We start from the raw sequence: 19,625 nt of genomic DNA, 5'->3' as shown, positions 1-19,625 counted from the left end.
AGGTTGCAGACCCTTAGCTGATTTATTGGAGTGGGACTTTGAATAATTATTACATTCTTTTATACATTTCTATGAAGTGTTCACAAAAAAGTGTTGGGGGTCTGGGGCATCTGCCCACCGTTACCTAATGGTTGGTCCCCAGAGAGAATAGAAATATACTTTCCATCAAACTCATTTTGACAGGTAACCTTTGACCCTACACCATCAAACTAATTTGGCTGGTAACATGTGGCTTGATATACATTTTATATCAAATTTATATTAGATCATATGCCACATTACAGTATTTTCCAGAGTATAAGTCGCTCTGGAGTATAAGTTGCAATTTTGGTAGAAAAATTTGGACGTTTCAGAACAAATCCACCAATCCCAGCGTAGCGAGAAAAAAAATGAATACATAAATAAATACAAGAATACTAGTCTTTTGATTTGTGTAAGAACAATATCAAAGTTTAAGAGGAAAACAATCAGATTCTCTTCCATGTTTGTTTTGGACGACACTTCTTCTTCTGCTGCTGTCAGTAGTAAATACTTATACTCAGGTGCAGCGCCCTCTAGTGGTTGTTAGAGGAAACAACCGCTAAAAGACAGTTGGCATTCACTGGGAAAATAAATGAATGAGCTTATTTATGTCTAAAAAATAAACAAAACACAAACCACTCTTGAGTATAAGTTGTACCCCTGATAAACAATGAAAAAAAACTGTTATTTATACTATTTATATTATACTCAATATGGTATATTGAGACTTGTATTAAGCCATCTGTTGAGTGATGGTGTAGGGTCAAAGGTCACATGTCAAAATGAGTTTTAAAGTATATTCTTATTCTCTCCGGCCGGTAAGAGATACAGTGACTGTAATTTCAGATGTTCTGGGACGCTCATGATCAGAAAAGATGAAGTCTACTCTCACTTCAGCTAAAAATAAGTTTTTGTTTTTTTCTTGAGCCTCAGTTTCTCAGAAGCTCTCTGGTTTGCATGTTTACATGGAACTTTTGGGTTGTTGGTCTTTCCTGAGCCAGAGCTCTTGCAGCTTGTTTTGGGAAACCGAGAGCGCAGCGCGGGAAAGCCCCTTCGCTCGAAAGAGCCACTCATTGACAAAAGCCTGAGTCTGTGGTGTGAAGGGGAGAACGCAGCCTCTCTGACCGGCAGCGTGGGAGGGAGTTCCCGGAAACCTTCTCGCGTTATGACGCCGGGCGGGCGTGCGTGCGGGCGGCTCCACTCACCTTCACATGCGTGACGTCTGTGCGTAACAAGGAAACGATCCTCCACCGGGGCGTTCTTCTGCTCAGCAGAGGCCGGGCCACGTTTACCAGAACAACAAGTCAAGACAAAACTCGGTTCCTTAACTTCATTTACTTAAATATATACTTTACAAGTACAAAATAGGAGGATCACCCGGTTCAACCTGATGAGCACAAATAATTTACAGTGAGAGCGTCACAAACGACAGTGTAAACGGGTAAAACCGGGACGACACTTCTGAGAAGGTGTTCAAATGCCCCAAGTGTTTTCTGGCTGAGGTTTCGCGGGGTTCTGCTGACGCACCAGAACCCCGCGAGTCTCGGTTGTCACGCGCGCAGACTGCGTGTCCTTCAGTGCAGTTCTTGTCCAGTGTTTCCAACAAACCCAAAAAGTGCAGCGTGTCTTCAGTAGGACTTGACTTTGGGCGCTAACATGAGCTGGCAGCCGCTGCTGACGTGCGTCATGACTTTCTGTTTGAGCTGCGCCACCTGCTCCCGCAGCAGGGAGGCCGTGCTCGACAAGCCCGCGTTGTCCGTTTTCAACACCTTCACTTTGTCCTCCAGGCGCGCGATGCGCTCCAGCTTGCGCCTCCGGCACTTGGAGGCGGCGAGCCGGTTCCGCAGCCGCTTGCGCTCCGCTTTGATCCGCTCCTGGTTCTCCATGTCGATGGGAGACATGGGAGGAGAGCCGTTGTCGCTGCTCTGCATGTCGGGGACCGTCTGCGGCTCCTCCTTCAGGCCCCCGTAGCGCTGCGTGTGGATGGGGGCCCCGGACAGGGAGTGCTGGAAGTGGTGGGAGCCGTGCGCCACGGCCTGAGGATGCTGATGGAACTGGTGATGCTGCAGGTAGCTGATGGTGCTGGGGGGGTAGCTGGGCGCAGAGCTCAGGCTGCCGTTCGTGCTGCAGCTGCTCAGGTTCGTGTACTCTAGAGCTTCGGGCTGCATGGACGGGCCGAACACGGAGGACGGAGCCGGGCAGCCCACCCCGCCAGAACCGATGGAGATGTTCGGAGGAGCCATCTGGTTCATCTTGTGCAGGTCGTCCAGAGCTTTGACGAAGCCCTCCGCGAAGCCCTCCTGCTCCTCGGTGATGCCGCGGTTGTACAGGTACGGCGTGGGGGTGGGGGTGGTCGTGATGATCCCGTTGCTGTTCTGGATGATCAGCCGCTCGAGTTCCGGAGAGGCGAGCTTCAGCGAGCCCACGTCCGCCGTCCCCGCCGGGTAGAAGTCGGTGTCGGCGCGCAGGAGCGGAGGCTTGAAGTTGGAGTTCCGATATGAATCGGTGAAGTTCAAGTTCATATTCTGCTTTAGCAGTTTGTAGTCTGGCAGCGCTGCGCCTGGATGGCCATAAGCAGAGAGAAACGAGTCGTCATAAAAAGGTTGTTCCATCATTGTGGACATATTTCAAATCAGACAGTCAAACACAGAGTCGCTGCTGCACAGGCGCGCGGCGTCAGTGTCCCCGAGGAGTCACTGTCCAAAGTCCCGCGGAACTTCGACCCACAGCTACCAGCAACAGCAGAACCTCCAAAAACACCGGAACTCTACTCTACCACGTCGTCGGTTTGTACCTTTAGTTGGAATCAAAGCGGGATCCACTGATTAAGTCAGGACTTTTCATTCCACTGCGCTTCTTCGGAAACTTTTCTCCTCACTTTCCTTATGACGGGCGGCCGGCCGCCTGCGCCGCCTTTATAGCGCGCCGCGCGCCCCGCGGATTGGCTGTTTGCTGCGCGCTCCCGCCTCCGGCCTCACACAGACTGCTGATGACGCTGTTGCCAGGAACGGCGCTGTAAACAAGACCAGACTTCTTCTGCGCAAAGACGCAGCCACGAGCCAGTGCGCCGTTTCGAGACACAAAGACACAACATTATGTATTAATCCAATGAGCTGAGAGGGTCCAGTCCTGCTGGTTCTGGTTCTTCTCCACGGTGTTGGCTCTCTCCATATTTGGGTATCCTGCCGATCCAGGTCCTTCCTGACAGGATGAGGAAGCCGATCCCATCCTGGCGCATATCCAGCTCCTGCGGGGATGAGGGAGGAGGAGGTGCACCCACCCAGCAGGCACAGCTCGGCTCGACGCCTCCGTGCCCACGTGAAGGCAGACGTTCAGAACATCAGACTCATCTGGTCCGGATCCGACGGTTCCACTCAGCTGCTTGTTGCCTCATTTCTTTTTCCTCCAGCGGCGGTTTTTGATTCCACATCATGATGGAGTAACTCAGGTATTCTAGGCCCGCTCCCTGAACTCAACACCTGTTTGATGAACTGACACCTCCTTTGTTCCTGCGTAGTAAAGTTCTGAATCACTGCCGCACACACGTCCTCTTCAGGGTTCTAGTCGTACCTTTCCCTGTCCTCAGGTGATGCTTACATCCAGGTTTTGACAGATCCCAGCCGGAAAAATTTGTGTAAACATCAACTTCTGTTAGAACCAAATGGTTAAATTGGTTCTATAAATTGCCAAAAATACAAGTGAGAACAGCTGGATTAATTTTTTTGTTTTACAAACATCAGAATTTCCTTCACAGAGTTGATCTGAAACCCAGATAGACTCACTACAGCAGACGTGCACCTGCAGTTTCTGCTTCAGTGTTTTTGTGTCAGAGTTTGGATTGAGGCGATTCAACTGCAAGAACGTGAATGAGAGTCCTTTTCCTTCAGATCTTTGTTTCATCTGATGCAACATTGTATGTTTTGCTTGAGAGTCAGAGGTTGGTCACAAGGCTGGAGGTCAGTCTGGACGGAGCTCCGCCCAGCGAAACTCTGTTGGGGTGGCCAGGTCTCCCGTCAGGGCGGACAGGCCTCAGAGAAACAGAAAAACAGAAGTCGTTTCAGAGAAACGGGCTGAGGTGTCAGTCCACGGCCAGTTCCCGTTTCAGGATGACCTCATCAACTCCTCAAAGGTCACTGAAGTCATGCTGATGATCAATCAGGGAAGGTTTCTGCTGGAGACCGCCGCTTTGAGCCGTGAGAGTCTCTCACCTCTCAGAGACTTGAAAAAGCTTCACTTCTGAGGCCCGTTGAAGGCTTCATGAAGCAATCAGCCGACAACCACGGTCTGAGCAGAACTTCAAAAGTGAAAACACATTCCAACCATTCTATCACTTTCTGTTGATCACAGACGCTCGTAAGAACGAAAGGAGAAAGACATGCAAGCTGCATAGACTCCTCCCCATCAGCCGCACCGCCAGGCGCCCTTCCACGTCTCCCGCTCTGTTAGCTCAGGAGCGCGTGAGGCGGAGCCCGGAGGAGCGGCTGACGGCAGGTGAAGTGTGCGTCCACAGCCCAGCAGAGGAAGCCAAGGTGCTTTGTTTCTCGTGGCCTGTGGGGTCATCCGCACACGGCTCAGCGTGATAATGAGTCAGAAACGTTACCGAGAAGTCAAAGATCTGGAGGGAGAGAGAGCTGCTGACAGGAGGAACCGCAGTGGGAGGCAAGACGCTCAAAGTCAAGATAAGACTACAGGAAATTATACCCACTTCTACTTAAAATGTGATTTAAATATGTTTCACAAGAAAGAGCAAAGTTGTCTTTTGCATTCTTGGGAATGTTTGGTGCTTTTCTTCGTCACCATCTTTCAACTTCTGACTCCAAACTTTATCTGTGGAAGGACAAAACTGCTGGATGCCTCAAAGCTGAGGCCTTCATCATCGCTTCAGCTCGCTCAGATGCAGCAAAGCCTTCGCCCACTTCATTAAATGAAGCAGAAGTAACGCATCTCCTGTGTTTTTGGCAAGGTCTTCCACGAAGCTCGATGACCTGGAAGCGGCCTGTAGGTGTGGTGAGTCAGGTGTGGGTGTTCGTCGGGGCAAAAAGATGGCCGCCCCCTCAGGAGCGGACAGCTCACCGCTTCACGCCGCATTTTAATTCACAACAGTCCTTAGAGACGGAGTCTCCTCGGCGCGCCGTCCCCATCCAGCCCGGCTTCCCGCCTTCCTCCCTTCCATCGTTAGCCGGCCGCCGTGGGACATTGAGCTTCCTTGTGCGTGTAATCGCTTTAATGAAGGCACTTTTAATCAGTATGCTCCACGTCTGTAGCTCGCAGATAGTGCCAAGCAGCCTCGTAGCAACGAGAGACCTTTAACACAAGACATGATGACTGCTGAGGCCAAATGAGCGTGGCAGGAAAAGACGGTCGGACCAAGCTGTCCCCCCAGGCCGACGGCGCCCATACGGAGCTGTCCTTCCCGCTTCCCCTCTATCTGCACGGATGCTTTAACTCCCCGCCACTCTGCTGCCAGCCTGAGAAACAGCAAACAGCTGGAAGTGGAGCCATTAAATCTAATCAGATTTCACATGCTCGTTTGGTTTATTAATGAAGCTTTTCTCACTGTCCCCTGAAAAAGAAACAGAGGCATCACTCCCCTCTTTAATTTTCCCATCAAAGACCCACAGAAGAAAATGGTGTTTTTAATTGTAGCATTTTCTGACGATGGAGGACATTTATAAAGAAAAGAAACCTCAAACTTTCTTTATTTAAATTGTTGTGAATCAGCAGCAGAAGAAAAACACAGTTTGAAAAAGATGGAATTTGTGACATAGAAAACATACTGGGGGGTCACAGTCTCTCTGCTCCATTCTGATGCATCCACTAAATAGACCCTTGAACATTTTTGATGTCCTGCTGCTCTGCAGAAACTATGTCCTAGAGAATGAGACTGATCTTTTTATTTAGGCTAAAATCATCATCATCATAAATAAAAGCCTTGAAAACAGATCAGAAGATGATCGGACTGGGACTTCAGCTTTTGTGGCTCTTTAAAGTGCTTTCCAGCAGAACTTATTCTGGTTCCGGCCCGGACCATTTTCATGTGTTCTCAAATATTAGGTCTTGTGTAGTGGTTATCTTTACTGGTTCAAAGGTTGAGGCCGTTACATTTTATTTGCCCAAATAAACTGTTTTTTATTTGTCATTTTTTACAGTTAAACAAAGAAAAGAAGCTTTCAAAATGATGGAGATTTAACTTCAAATGTTGATTTCTAAGAGATGTTTTTTACTGCATGAAGATGACCTCAACAGCAGCATTCATCTTTTTACAATCCAAAGTTCACTTTACGTTGGGCTGTTTAGTCTGCTCCAAAATCAGGTGACATCTTCAGCTGCTCAGAATATCCATGTTCATTGGAGAATTAATTTGCATGGAAAGGTCTGGACAGAGAAAAACCTGGTTTTCATAAAAACAATGACTGCAAATTTCCTCAGAATTCTACGCTCAGATATCCTGTAAACGTTTCCAGCAGCGAGGAGGCCTCGACGAGACGTTTGGGCAGCATTAGCTTCTGCTGTGAGGATGAAGCTCAGAAAATCAACCTTAAGAAAAATCACTAGAAAGTATTCAAATGATCTGTTCATGCAACAAGCTGGTTTACTTAGCAAGAGATCAGATCATAAGATATGAACATCTAGACACGAGGAGTTCTACACAAGATTTGAAAAAGGGACAAATACACTAGAAAGGCTAACTGCTAGTTATACGGTTAGCTTTTCTAGTGTTACACAGCCCAATATGCAGTATTTTTTACCACTTCTAAGCCAATAGTTTGCATCTTTTGAGTTTTTATGTATCTAATTGCAGTTCATTTTGATTACAGTGACAATAAAATAGTGTATTCATTCATTTTCTTGTCCACTTTGTCCCTTTTGGGGTCGCGGGGGTGCCGGAGCCTATCCTGGCTACTGATGGGTGAAGGCGGGGTTCACCCTGGACAGGTCACCAGTCTGTCACAGGGCCTCAATCACACACAGTCACTCACACATTCACACCTAGGGGCAATTCAGAGTCACCAATTAACCTATGAAGCATGTTTTTGGACGGTGGGAGGAAGCCGGAGTCCCCGGTGAAAACCCACGCATGCACGGGGAGAACATGCAAACTCCACACAGAAAGGTCCCAGCTGGGATTCGAACCGGGGCCTTCTCACTGTGAGGCAAGAGCGCTAACCACTGCACCACCGTGCAGCCCAATAAAATAGTGTAATAAATGAAAATGATCAAAGATTGTCTTGAATACTTTTTATTTGTTTTCATTTTTTGACAAATATTGATCATAAACACATGGATGCAAGGTACTAACTCACAAATCGAATAGTAGAACATGGGGCATGGAAACTTGATTTAGAAACTCAAAATTAGTAAAAAAAACAAAAAAAAACAATCATGTTTCTCTTAGTTTGAAAACAGTCCATTTTCTCCAGCATCTTGAAAATAAGCATCCTTGAAGTTTAAAAAGAAGGTGAGCTTTTTCCATCTGGTGAATTTCGTCCATGATTAGAAGCCACTGGACATCTGTAGGGGGGTCAGGTTTAAGCCAGTTCCTTGTAATATCTTTTTTACAAACAGTTGCTGCTACTTTGAAACGATATCGGCCCTCCTTCTTGATCACATCTTTGGGTAGCAGTCTCAGTAAAAAGATCTGGGAGTCTTCGGGTGTTATGTAGTCCAGTATACCTTAATGACACTGTCCCAGAACATCCCTAACTTCTCACTGCTTAGCATTTACATGTCCACACTGTCTCCAGCCATATTTGGGTTTTCCCAGCAGTTTGGTAACAATCTGTGGTGTTATAAGGATCTGAGTTTTATTTACCATCTGAATTCTTTCCATCTACTGGATCTGGTTGATGTTTGTTGTGGTTTACACAAGTGGAAATTATTACATTTAGAACAAAATGAGAATAACATCTTAGTACAAGTCGGTTCATCTTAATAAATCATCATAAAATCTAAAGCTATCACATATTCTTCAAACATAAATCAAGGTTTGTGTATCAAAAAACTCAGAGAAGAGAGTTAAAAATGTCCCTCTCTGTGAACATGCAAGCATGACACCCTCCCCAGCAGACGGTTGTTTTGGTGCTCCAGTCTCCAGTCATGAGGGGAAAGAAGAAGTTCCTCCACTTCCAGAGAGGCTCCACATCCACATGGAGGGAGAAAAACGTGGTCGGTGAGGCGGCGACACGGAGCTGGAGAGCAGAAAGGAGAAAAGTGGCTCCATGATGCAACTTGAACAACTGTTTTTTTGAGTCTGCTGGCGGTGGGAATTCAGTCACACCCGTCTTTTTTCATTCCCTTCCAGTTATTTCACAAGTTTTGACCACATTACGGCGTTCAGCTATTGCGACATTCAGAGTCTTCTCTTTTTCTGTCTTTCTGTTCTGCCAACAAATCTCAGTTTTTTTGGTCGAACTCAAGCCTCAGATTTCCTGCAGCTTTTTCCTAGTGTGCTGATGAAAGCTGAACATCACAGGTATGGAGCGTGTGCAGATGCAGTTCCTCTCCACTGAGTAAAGAACCACCAGTGGCGGGCCGTGCATTTCACACCTAGGCCTTCAGTAGTGCTCCATCTGAATCAATCCAACCCTCATTAACTATTTTATGGCAATAAAACTTCTAGTGCAGGTACAGCTGCCACACACACACCAAAAGCATCAACAATAACCTGATAAAATGTCAATATTATGTAGGGAGATAGCAAAATTTTACTCACCAAAAATCCAGATTATTTAAACACAAAATCCATCCTTTCTATCCTCAAGAAGATTTCAATCACTCTGTCGTGCAGAATCCGTGCGTTTCGCAGATGGAAAGTGTTCCGTGGCTGTGATAAGCTGGAAAATGTTCTGGTATTCCTGAAGCCTCTTGTGGTCCAGGAGGGAGACAAACATCAGTTTTTGTGATCTTGAAATCTGGTCTGTGTCTGGAAAATAATATTGTCGGTAGTGCGCGCGAGGATTTTGCGCTGCACGCGCCCGTGGTGCGTTCAGGGGCCTCGTAGATTTCCTCGTATCAGCTTCTCTCCGGCTCAACGGAGTCACGGAACTCCTTTACCCGTGCCAGACAAAACTGTGCCACAACTTTACCCAGACATTCATTTTCCACCAAAAATCAGACGATGAGACACTTTCCACTGGCAAAATCTTCAAACCTGACACGCCGCTCCTCGGCACCTGTGTCCGGCACATAACGCAGAACCAATTCCAAACCTGATTGGTTGAAGCAACAGTTTGGTCAACAATTATTTTATGCTACAGGGCCCGCAGAACTGATTGTGAAGGCCTCCGGGCAGATTTCTTTGACCCTAGCAACAAATGGTGCTGCAATGTGATTGGTTAATGCTTAAATAGGAAAATACACGTCTGGAAGCAGCGCAACCAGGGAGACAGCAATGAAAGGACGAAGACAGAGCATTTGGAATTATAGAATACGTATTCACGGAAATAAATAATAATTAATATCAGTCTGTGATTCAGATATTTTTAGGCCAGCAGAGAAGGCCTTGCAGGCCCTGACGGCCCGCCACTGAGAACCAGCTAAAGCTTGCTCATCTCTTTTTCTTCACTGCGCTGCTTCTGTCATTTATTTATTTAAAAGGGGACGATGCAATTTAAAAAACACCCAGATAAAACAAGACGAAACATGTGGTTTTAAAAAGGCCAGAATTAGCCAGAAGGCTAGTGTTTATCTGTGGTCTCCTGGTCGTAATGACACAGAAAGCAGTAAAAACACCAAGAACAATAAAAATGAACAAAAGATCATCATCTAAAATCATCATCTTCTGATCTTTCATTCCCAGCTGTCCCTCTCTGGGATGAACAGAAACGTTAGTTTTTTGTTTTTTTTTTACTTTTTATTAAAAACATTTTCCCACAACACAAACACATACACAATCATTAGTGTATGTCACAAGACAGGGATATTAAGACAGATCAGGGAAAATCATATTGAAGAAAATGAATAAATGAATTGAATTACATAAAAAAAGGTGAAGGTGAATCGGATCGTCAACCACTAATCATGATATGCATCAAATCCTCTGTAAATGCTCTTCATTTGGTCGCAGAGGTGAGCCGCCACATACACCTGACAGACAGACAGACTCATGGTCATTTAGGACTGAGTTCAAGTTTCTACCAATGTCTTTCTTCTCACAGTCGCTTGGCCTGAACGGCAGATTGCTGCTAAAACTCTAATCTGTTGGTTAAATCGCAGGACAATTTGGGATTTTTTGAAACAATCAAGACCAAATTAAGTCTAGAAAACAAAAATAGTTTGGAACTAACTGGAATCACAACAGTTCTAGTAAAGCTTTGGCACAATTTCAGTAAGGAAGATCTACCTTATGTACAGGTGGGTTAAGTCACTGTTATCAGTCAAGCCTCACTTTGAACCAATGGCTCAATAGCCCACATTTCTTCTCAGCCAATCACCATCATATTTCTGCCTTTAAATGTATTCATGCTTGTCTCTACTTGCATGCGAGACAGTTGGCCGGCCCTCCTCCACCCGATTCTCCACCTGGAGCGAGGCTTTGTCCTGGTCCGGCCTCTAAGCACCATCAGACTCTGGGGGTTATTCATCGACCCAGGCTTGAGTGAGCACTCAGTAGTCTGGCTCGCTGGGCAGCGGAGCTCGCTAACTCACTATGCTGTCTGCTAAGCAGCTTGTTAGCTTGCTAAGATTGCCACAGGGCTGCTGGTTAGCATAGAGACCCAGACCACTGAGGTCCCACCTAACCAGTGTGGGCAGACACAGCTGGACCACCATGGAACCTACGGACAAACCCACCTGGGGTCCACCAATTCAGCCCATCTTTCTGTACCACATATACATCTTTATGTGCATTCCTAGCATCTCTCCATATTGGAATTAATCTCATGCTTCCAGTCAACCCTGCGGTTAAAAAAAGTTGAATCAAAGTTGAATAAAAATCTTCAAGAGAGACGGAGGTGCTGCTTCCTCTTTGAGGTGGCGTTGCATCATGTCGACGTTCACCTCTCACCAGGCCATGTGGTACTTTTCCGTCCTCTGAAGTTTTGTTTTTAGCCTCACAAACGCAGTGGGCTCCAGGATTCAGAGCTGAAGTGGTGATTCATGGAGGAGAGCTGTGTAAGTTTGATTGCTCTGCATGACACTGCAGGAGTTCCTCTTTGTGTGAAAATAGGAGAAGTGAATGTTTCGTGGCGGGAGGCCGGGGTGTGGAGGATGTGGGTACACCGCATTTTCATTTCCTCAGCAAGCTGCTGTTAGAAGCCGGCTGTGGCGTCGGTGTGGCAAGAAGAAGCTCAGGAAGCATCAGAGCAGGAATCACTGTGATGGACTGATGCACACGTGTGTCGTTAGGGAACACAGTGTTCATGCGCCAATCTTTCCCTGTGAGGAAGACTTCTATCTGTACTTTTTAAAACTCTGACAGGATTACTTCACTCAAACTACAACAAATGACAGATCTGGGAACTTCTAACGAACCTTTTCTGAGTTTTTTTCCAAACCAGACAGTTTCTGCTCAGAACTCACAGACTTGTTCTTGAAGCAGGGAACTGTGATAGAAAATACATTTTATTCCTGACAAATCAGGTATCTGCTGTAAGTGAGGAGGACAGTGGCCTTACCAGAAAACTAGGGCTTCGGAGGGCCGGTCTCAGAATGGGGCCACAGCCAAAACTCCTGACTCATCCCTCTGCAGAGCTCATCCTTCCCTCAGAATCTGTGTTACAACAGGACATGCTGATAAGAAACAAGCTGATGATGGTTGTGATTCAGTTCACCCAGAGACGCCGCCTCTGCGAGGGCTGTGAGGAGAGAGTCTCCTTGTTTCAGACCCATGAGGTCTTTTTCTCGACTCCCAGAATGTTTCTATTGTCCTGCACCAAGAATGTAAATCTACAGGGGCCCTGAAGGCCCAAAACACTTTAAGTTCACAACAATTTAAGAATAATCGCAATTAAAAATTTTAGTTGCCTGACAGCTCTAGTCACAACACTTTAGGTTCACAACACTTTAGGGTCACAACACTTTAGGTTCACAACACTTTAGGTTCACAACAAGGTTCACAACACTTTAGGTTCACAACACTTTAAGATCAAAACACTTTAGGGTCACGACACTTTAGGTTCACAACACTTTAAGATCAAAACACTTTAGGGTCACAACACTTTAGGTTCACAACACTTTAGGGTCACAACACTTTAGGGTCACAACACTTTAGGGTCACAACACTTTAGGGTCACAACACTTTAAGTTCACAACACTATAGGGTCACAACACTTTCAGATCACAACACTTTAGGTTAACAACATTTTAGGGTCACACCAATTTAAGTTCACAACACTTTAAGTTCACAACACTTTAGGGGCACAACACTTTAGGGTCACAGCAATTTAAGTTCACAACACTTTCAGATTACAACACTTTAGGTTAACAACACTTTAAGTTCACAACACTTTAGGGTCACAACACTTTAGGGTCACAACACTTTAGGGTCACAACACTTTAGGGTCACAACACTTTAGGGTCACAACACAACACTTTGAGTTCATAACACAACACTTTGCTGGAATTATGTTGATTGTGTCAACAATTTAAATATTACAGTAAATCAAAGAGCGTAAACACCGGTGCTCCGGTGTTAAAGGGTTAAAGATGGCATTTATTGAACCGCTCTCCACTGTAAATAAAAATATAATTTTTTTTTTTTTATAAACAATCTACTGTCCGCCTGTTTTTTTCTGATATTCTGACTCTATGTGAAGAAGAAACAGAATCCTCCTGCAGGGAAAACTGAATCTGCTGTTCATGTTTATGTTGATAATGGCGCACAGAAACATTCTCTTCTCCTGAGACTATCTTCTGACCCACCTTCATTCACCCCATGGCGAGGAAGAGAAGACTTCCTGCACTGAACAGACCTGTGAGAAGGAAATCGCATTCGACAACAAATGTTAGCATTAGTCACAGGAGCAGGTAAATGACTTGTTTACTCTTGAGATGTCAAATAAGACGGTGTGGTATTGGTTTGAGGTTAGGGCCTACACAATTTCCCAGCAAGTCATTTAAATGAGAAACAGTAGCTGTGTTTATTTTTCAGAGCAGATCTGCGGTAACACGGTGAGATACCACTGATACAGATTATAATAATAGCCCAGCGGGAACATTCGCTACGACAGTGAGATATGTGTAGGAAATCTGAGTTCCAGGAACTGTTCCTCCCATCTACTCCTTTTTTCTCGTTCAGTCCATGCTGCTAGAGGAGGAGGGGAGGATCCATCACTGGTCAGAGTGGGATGAAAACGCTGACTTCTGGACCCTCCTGTCGTTTGCTTCAGAGAACCAGCTCTCCTGTTATCTGAGCAGTAGTTCACAGCACTTTCATTCAGTTTTTTATTCTGCCAAACTCTTTCAAAGCAACCTTGTTTTGCTTGTTATGAATCAGTTAAGAATAGACAAAGAACCTCATTCAGGATGAAACTGTCGCTTCAAATCTAAACCAGTTTTAGCACGTTTTCTGTTGCCCGCGATGCTAAAGTATGATGCCTTTCAGGTTCTCGTACCCTGTTGTTCTTGGAAACATCCAGAAAGAAAAAGTTTGATTACCAGTGTAACTCAGTGAAACTGCACACAAAACCTGAAACATCCGTTCTTTTTCTGAGGTGTTGGTTATTTCACTAAACCTAGAAGAGACGGGAAGCAGTCAGAATAACTCACAAATTCACACAAAAACAAACCCAGTTTTGACCAAATAACTGGAGGAGTGGAAGGTCAGAGAACACATTTCTAAATATTGTTTGCCTTTATGTGTGTGTCACTCTGTTCAGAGTGACCGTGGTGCAATGGTAGGTCTGTTAACCACTGCAGAAGACTGCAGGTTCGATTCCCACCTTGCTCGTCAAAGTGTCCTTAGGCAAAACACTGAACCCCGTGTTGCCTCTGGTGGAAGGTTGGGGCCAGTATTCAGCATGAAGCCACCATCAACGTGTGAATGTGTGAATGAGTGTCAAGAGTCAGCGCTCTGTCTCCCCTTCTGGTCACCAGCGGGAGCCATCTTTAGAGTACTGACTGCATTACATCTCCCACAAGTCCCAGCGCACAGATCCTGGATGTTGTTCAGCTGTCTCTCATTTGCCAATTAGGGCTGGGAATCACTGGGTACCTCATGATACGATACGCGATACATGGCTCACGATATCGATAATATCGCGATACTGCGATAATTGGTAAAAATCCTCTCTAATACCATTATATAAAACATGTTTTTGGGGGGATATATTGCCAATCGCCCACCTGCTTCTTAAGCAGCACAAAGAGCCTCACTCTGTGTGAAGTCTTGTTTGTACCATCCTGCCTGCATTACTGAGCATTTATATCTGGACCTGATCAATTTCTGACCCTGTTTCATCTCTGGATTCCTGCTGCCTGTTCTGACCCTCGCCTGGACTCTGACATCTCCACTTTCTTCTTGGATGATCCTATGATCGTGATTGACCTCTGCCTGTCTGACCCTGATTTAGTTTTGTGGACTTTCAGCTGTGCTTAGTTCCTGCATTTGGAGACCCTGACTGCCAACAGCGGCTTTTGATGACAGCATTTATGTTTTGACCGTGGTTGGACCCCCGATTCTTCTTTTGGGGGGTGCAAAGCTCTTTGTGGATCTGTAGTTTTTTGGAAGGGGAGGGAGGTGTGAAAAGCTGCCACTCTTAGCCCAGCGCAGCTGTAAAACGGCTCGCAGCTCGGCCCGTGCGTGTTGGAAAGTGTGCACAGCCCGTGGCTGGTTTGTGTGAATGCAGGGCTGCTTCACTGTCATGATGAGAAGTGTTTACCATGAGATGCAGGGAAAGGACTGTCAAACCGCGCGGTTGCTGGCAACACCAGTACTGCAGGTTTGGCTGAAACCATGTGGGCATGCAAGGCGCCTTCTGAAGCTCGCACTTACAGCGATGAGTAGAGACACTCAGCACTTCTACTCTTCACTGCTTCCTGGAAATACAGCCCAGAGGCATGCAGGGAAGTGGATGCCATGATGCAGCTGATTTTGTTATCATGAAAGGCAGCGTGCTGTGAGAACACAATAAAAACAAACGCGGTTTGTAGGGTGAAGAAATCCTGTCACGTTTACAGGTTTAAATCAGAGGTTGTCTGAAGTTATCTGTTTCTTCTCCAAAAACAAAGATCTCTGATAATATCTCCCCATGCAGAACTCATGGTGCTCATGCGTCCAACTTCTGTGCTTGTTTGTGTCCCAGCATTCACAGTACCGCAGAATAACTCGATAGAATCTGCCTATCTCATTAACTGTTCATCTAAAAGCCAGACTTGTTCCAGTAAAATGGATGAGACTGATGCATCTCAAAATTTCATCTGAATCCTCCTTCAGCGCGATCGTCTGCTTTCACTGCCGTGCACACAGAGAGGCGACTCTAGGAAGTGAAGCCCACTTCTATTTTCTTTACCAGAAGTGGTTCACCAGTCTGGGTTTTCACACACACACACACTGACGATGACTTTCCTGTCAAAGGATCGCTGTTCTCACATGAAGGAGGGTAGGTTGTTCAGCCAGAGCTAAAGGTGGTTAGAGTTGATTTCTGTTATAGAAAAACTTTCACTCAGAATTTTTAAGTGATGGTTTAAGTTGAGAACAGAAGCCCAGAATGTCTGTTCTATCATTTACACACTCACTCCAGTGTGTGCTACAGTTCAGTCAGCCTCATATTCTGGGATGTTGTTTGTCTGAGTGATGTAAAAAGAATTTCCTGATCATTTAGTCACCAGCGTGTTTACCGCCTGCTGACCTTTCAGAGAAATACCTGTGTAAAGGTAACGGTGAGGGGCAGCTGTTCTACACCAGAGCTAAAGATAAGCAGAATCACTAAACCACTCTCTTCACATCCAAAGTGGACCATAAAAGCAACAACCACAGTGTCGTTTTTCATTATCATCTGAATGCTGGGACGCAGAAACGTTTATTTTGTTGTTGTAGTGAAATGATGCAGTGGTGTGGCTCGCTTCTTTGATGCTGCAGGTCTGTAGGCTGTCGGAGGTGGGAAGTCACACTCATGGGTTTGTTTCTCTCTGAGTACAAATGACCTCGATGTTTCCCTGTAAAGATCTTTCTCTGTCAAGATAAACATGAAAGTCTTCATGAGAGTTAAAAAGAAGTCCCTCCAGGACTGGCTGACACGCTCAGCCCCAGAAAGGGACAAAGTGCTCAGACGTTATCTCAGCCCGTGTGTCTCACGTCTTCTTGTCCAGGGCTGGGTTTGTTTGTTCCTTATCTGCTGCATCAGAGTGTGAGGCGTTTTTCAGCTCTCCGTCAGGTTGACTCTGAAATCATGTCATGTAAAGTGAGTGTTTGGACTGGAGGTGGGGGACAGTTTTCACTCTTACTGTGCAAACACACAGCTTTATGAGAAAAAAACTTTTCTAAGACTGGAGTTGGTGGCAGAAGCATCATGCTATGGGCTAATATGGTGTAAAAGGGAGTGATTCATTCAGCATCAAGAGGACATGAATGGATGCACATACATGAAGCAACATCTACAAGAAAGTTACATCTTGTCTGTTTAAGTCTCGCTCCAATCATTTTTGATCTATTTTCAAAGGGGTTCTTTTAACCCCTTAATGACTGCATTTATTTGCTGCTATGAAAAAAAATCACTTATGTTTTAGCTTTTAAGTAGATGCTACATTTAGGTCATTTTGAGTAATCATTATTATGCTGTTTTTAGCCAAAATCGCACAAGGATTATGGCTACAAACAACCCAGAGCTTTCTGTTTGTACTCTCTTCCACTAGCTTACAGCCCCACATCACCCTCAACCTAACATTACACATGCAACAGATATCAGAGCTACAGTTTAGATCCAGATTCCAGCTCATACGAGGAAAACAAAGACGTTCATGGATCTAACTGTCTGCAAGTGGATGATCAGAATGGAGCAGGGCAGGAAGCCTTTTTCTGTCACAAACACAATACTTTTCAAACAGGATTTTTTCATCTGCTCCTGATTTACAACAATTGACATAAAGAAAAACTCAGAGATACAATTTTAATCGTTTATATGTCCATCATCAGAAAAATGTCAACAGAACATGTTAAGAGCGCCATTTTCACCAGGAGGGTCTTTAACCCTCTAACAGCTGATGCTTGATGATTCTGAAGGAGAAAAGCGGCTCAACGAACGGCTTTTCTTCTCACAATCTACTGGAATTATTGTGTTAACGGTTGAAAAGATACAGTAAATTGAAGAACATAAAAGCTGGAGCTCTGGTGTTAAAGGGTTTAAGGAGCAAGCAGAAGCATAAATAGAGGTCAAAATGCCTCTGTAAGAACGAGACTCTGCCTCTTCGTTTCAGAGGTCATGAGTTCAAATCCCAGCTGAGTCATACCAATAGGACCCAGAGCCTCCCTTCTTGACCCTCAGCACTATGGGGTTGGATTGGGGAGTTAAACCACCAAATGGTTCTTGAGCGCGGCTGTGTCTGCAGCTCACCGCTCCCCCAGGGTCTATTGACATGAATAGAGATGGACAAAACAAGGCTGTTAACTCAGGTTCCAACGAAATGAAGTCAGTTCAGTCGCCATTTTTCTGCAGTCTGGTCATCACCCAATTTCATCATTTTGGAACCACACTACGTTAGCAAGCAGTGATTGGTCTTAGATTCTGTCAATCAAATGCTTTGCAGGTCTGAGGCATTATTGAGGCGTCTGAATGGTTAGTTTACAACTTAAATAACTAGCAATAAAGACAATATACCGTGAAAAAAAGAACATGTTAAAAAGAGACACCAGAATGACAACAGCTGTTTATTTTTTCAATAGAAATCTATGGGATTTTGGCTTTCTGGGACCAGTGGGTACTTCCTGTTGTGAGGGGGAGGGGATGATCAGTCCAGCTTCCTCTATGAACTGTCTATGGTTGGGTCATATGTGCAGAACAAATGTAACTCATCTAGTTGTATGACAGAGAAAAGGACTTTATAATCCTTCTTGCTCTGATCCTTTTTTTTAACGTGTTCATGCTAATCCTCACTTTTTTATATTTTTGCTTTAGTTCAAGTTATAAACTGACCAATCAGATGGCTCATTAAAAGAAGGCGGAGCCTGCTAGCCCCACATCTAACGTTCAAAACATTTGATTGACAGGTTTCATGTAGCCCACTTTCAAGCGGTAGGGGTGCGGCCTTCACTCACTGTTGTCAGGATCAAAACACAAGTTACAGATCATGTTTCCACAAATTCAACAGTGTGATGTTTAGTTGCAGCAAAAGTCACTTTTGTAGTGAGCTACTAACACATCTGATGCTGACTGCTTCTTACTTTGAGATCATCTCCTCCGTCGTTTGTAGAATCATGTAGCTTCTTTACATTAAACTGTTGTGGAGTGAATCCTGTTCTCTTCAGCTGACGTTCCTCTTTCTGCTGCGAGGTGCTTTTGTTTTCATGCGTTGTGTTCAGTCTCTTTTATCTTTCTGTGGGTTTTGCCTGAAGCTAAACTAAGAACTGCTTTCCAGTTTGGTTCCTGTTTCAGATGGAGTTCAGTCGGATGGATGTCCTTGACCACATTTGTGTTTGTTGTTTACTTGCTTGATAGTGCTTTTCACCGGTTGGCTTTGGGTGCCAATTTTTCCTGTCTATCCCCTCCAGACTAACCTCCACAGTTGGATTTGTGACGGTATGTTTACTCTAAAAATGGGAACAGTAACAAATCCCTAAAGTAAAAGTTAAGTAGTCACCTGTACAGGTGCTGTGGGTTTGGGGCTTGTTCGGGTCTGTGGAGGGTCGTAGAGAGGAGAGGCTGCATCTTCACGGTGCTACACACCGAACGTGACTTGCGTGGTGGAGGCGGCCAGTTTCAGTGTTGATCAATGGAACATATGTGACGTGGGGCGATCTGAAGCCCTGTGCTGCGATTTGAGCGATGAGCGCACATGAAGGTCTGGCAGCAGCTTGATTTGAGCAGCGAGGCGGGAATAGGGCAGCATGGTCAAAATGTAAATACCTGAAGTTTGACAGGTCGCTATGTGGCATCAGCCAATCAGGAACTCAGCTTTGGTCATTTGACATTTTCTGTGACTCGATCAGCAGCTAGAATAATAGTCCAAAGCGAGTGCTTTTGTTCTGAACTTCCATCTTTTTCCATAACCTGCTGGAGCCTCAGGGTTGTAGAGCTCATCCGGCTACTTTGTGTGAAGGTGAGATAAACTCTGGACAGATCTCCGGCTTTCTCTTCCACGGTGGAGCTCACTCACTCGATATGCCGGCAGAGAGAGAAACACTGCAGAGTGCAGAGGCTGCCGGCTCGCACCTCATTGAGACATTAAAAAAAAGAAAAAGGTCTCCTCATTTTATTTTTCCCCCTCTGGTTAATACTAGACAGGGAACCTTCAAGCTCAGCCACAGAGACACAGAAACACAGTGGAAGCGGCTGTCATACAGACTGTACCATTAAAATTTTTGAATAATAATCATATAAACTCAAACATGGAGACATGATTACTGATGTTTTTGTAGAACTCCTCACAATAAATAAACCTGATTTCTCCACATCATCTGTGTCTTCATACATTCTAGAGAGAAATCCACAGACACCGTTCCTGATAGCATC

General features: G+C 45.2%; 2 protein-coding genes across 7 annotated transcripts in view; one reads left to right on the top strand and one right to left on the bottom strand.

Annotated features, from left to right (window-relative positions):
- The window catches only part of dlgap4b (discs, large (Drosophila) homolog-associated protein 4b), a 707,978-nt gene that overhangs the window by 126,418 nt on the left and 561,935 nt on the right, over positions 1–19,625 (top strand). The window lies entirely within an intron of this gene.
- Positions 1,338–3,046, bottom strand: LOC112145521 (transcription factor jun-B). 2 transcript variants are annotated; one of them, XM_024270807.2, is made up of 2 exons: positions 2,816–3,046; positions 1,338–2,581 (listed from the first exon to the last, which is right to left on the bottom strand). In XM_024270807.2, the coding sequence occupies exon 2, from the start codon at positions 2,541–2,543 to the stop codon at positions 1,650–1,652; it is 894 nt and encodes a 297-aa protein (XP_024126575.1). In that variant the 5' UTR covers positions 2,544–2,581; positions 2,816–3,046; the 3' UTR covers positions 1,338–1,649. The 2 variants fall into 2 exon arrangements, with proteins under 2 accessions (XP_024126575.1, XP_024126574.1); XM_024270806.1 differs by lacking the exon at positions 2,816–3,046 and having other exon boundaries at positions 1,338–2,809.

Source organism: Oryzias melastigma, linkage group LG5, assembly GCF_002922805.2.
Source record: "Oryzias melastigma strain HK-1 linkage group LG5, ASM292280v2, whole genome shotgun sequence".
NCBI lineage: Eukaryota > Metazoa > Chordata > Actinopteri > Beloniformes > Adrianichthyidae > Oryzias > Oryzias melastigma.
This window is presented reverse-complemented; position numbering and strand designations above follow the sequence as displayed.

What these genes read in the sequence shown, in the direction of transcription:
- LOC112145521 (XM_024270806.1), bottom strand. Translation starts at nt 2,645, where the DNA reads ATGTCCACAATGATGGAACAACCTTTTTATGACGACTCGTTTCTCTCT.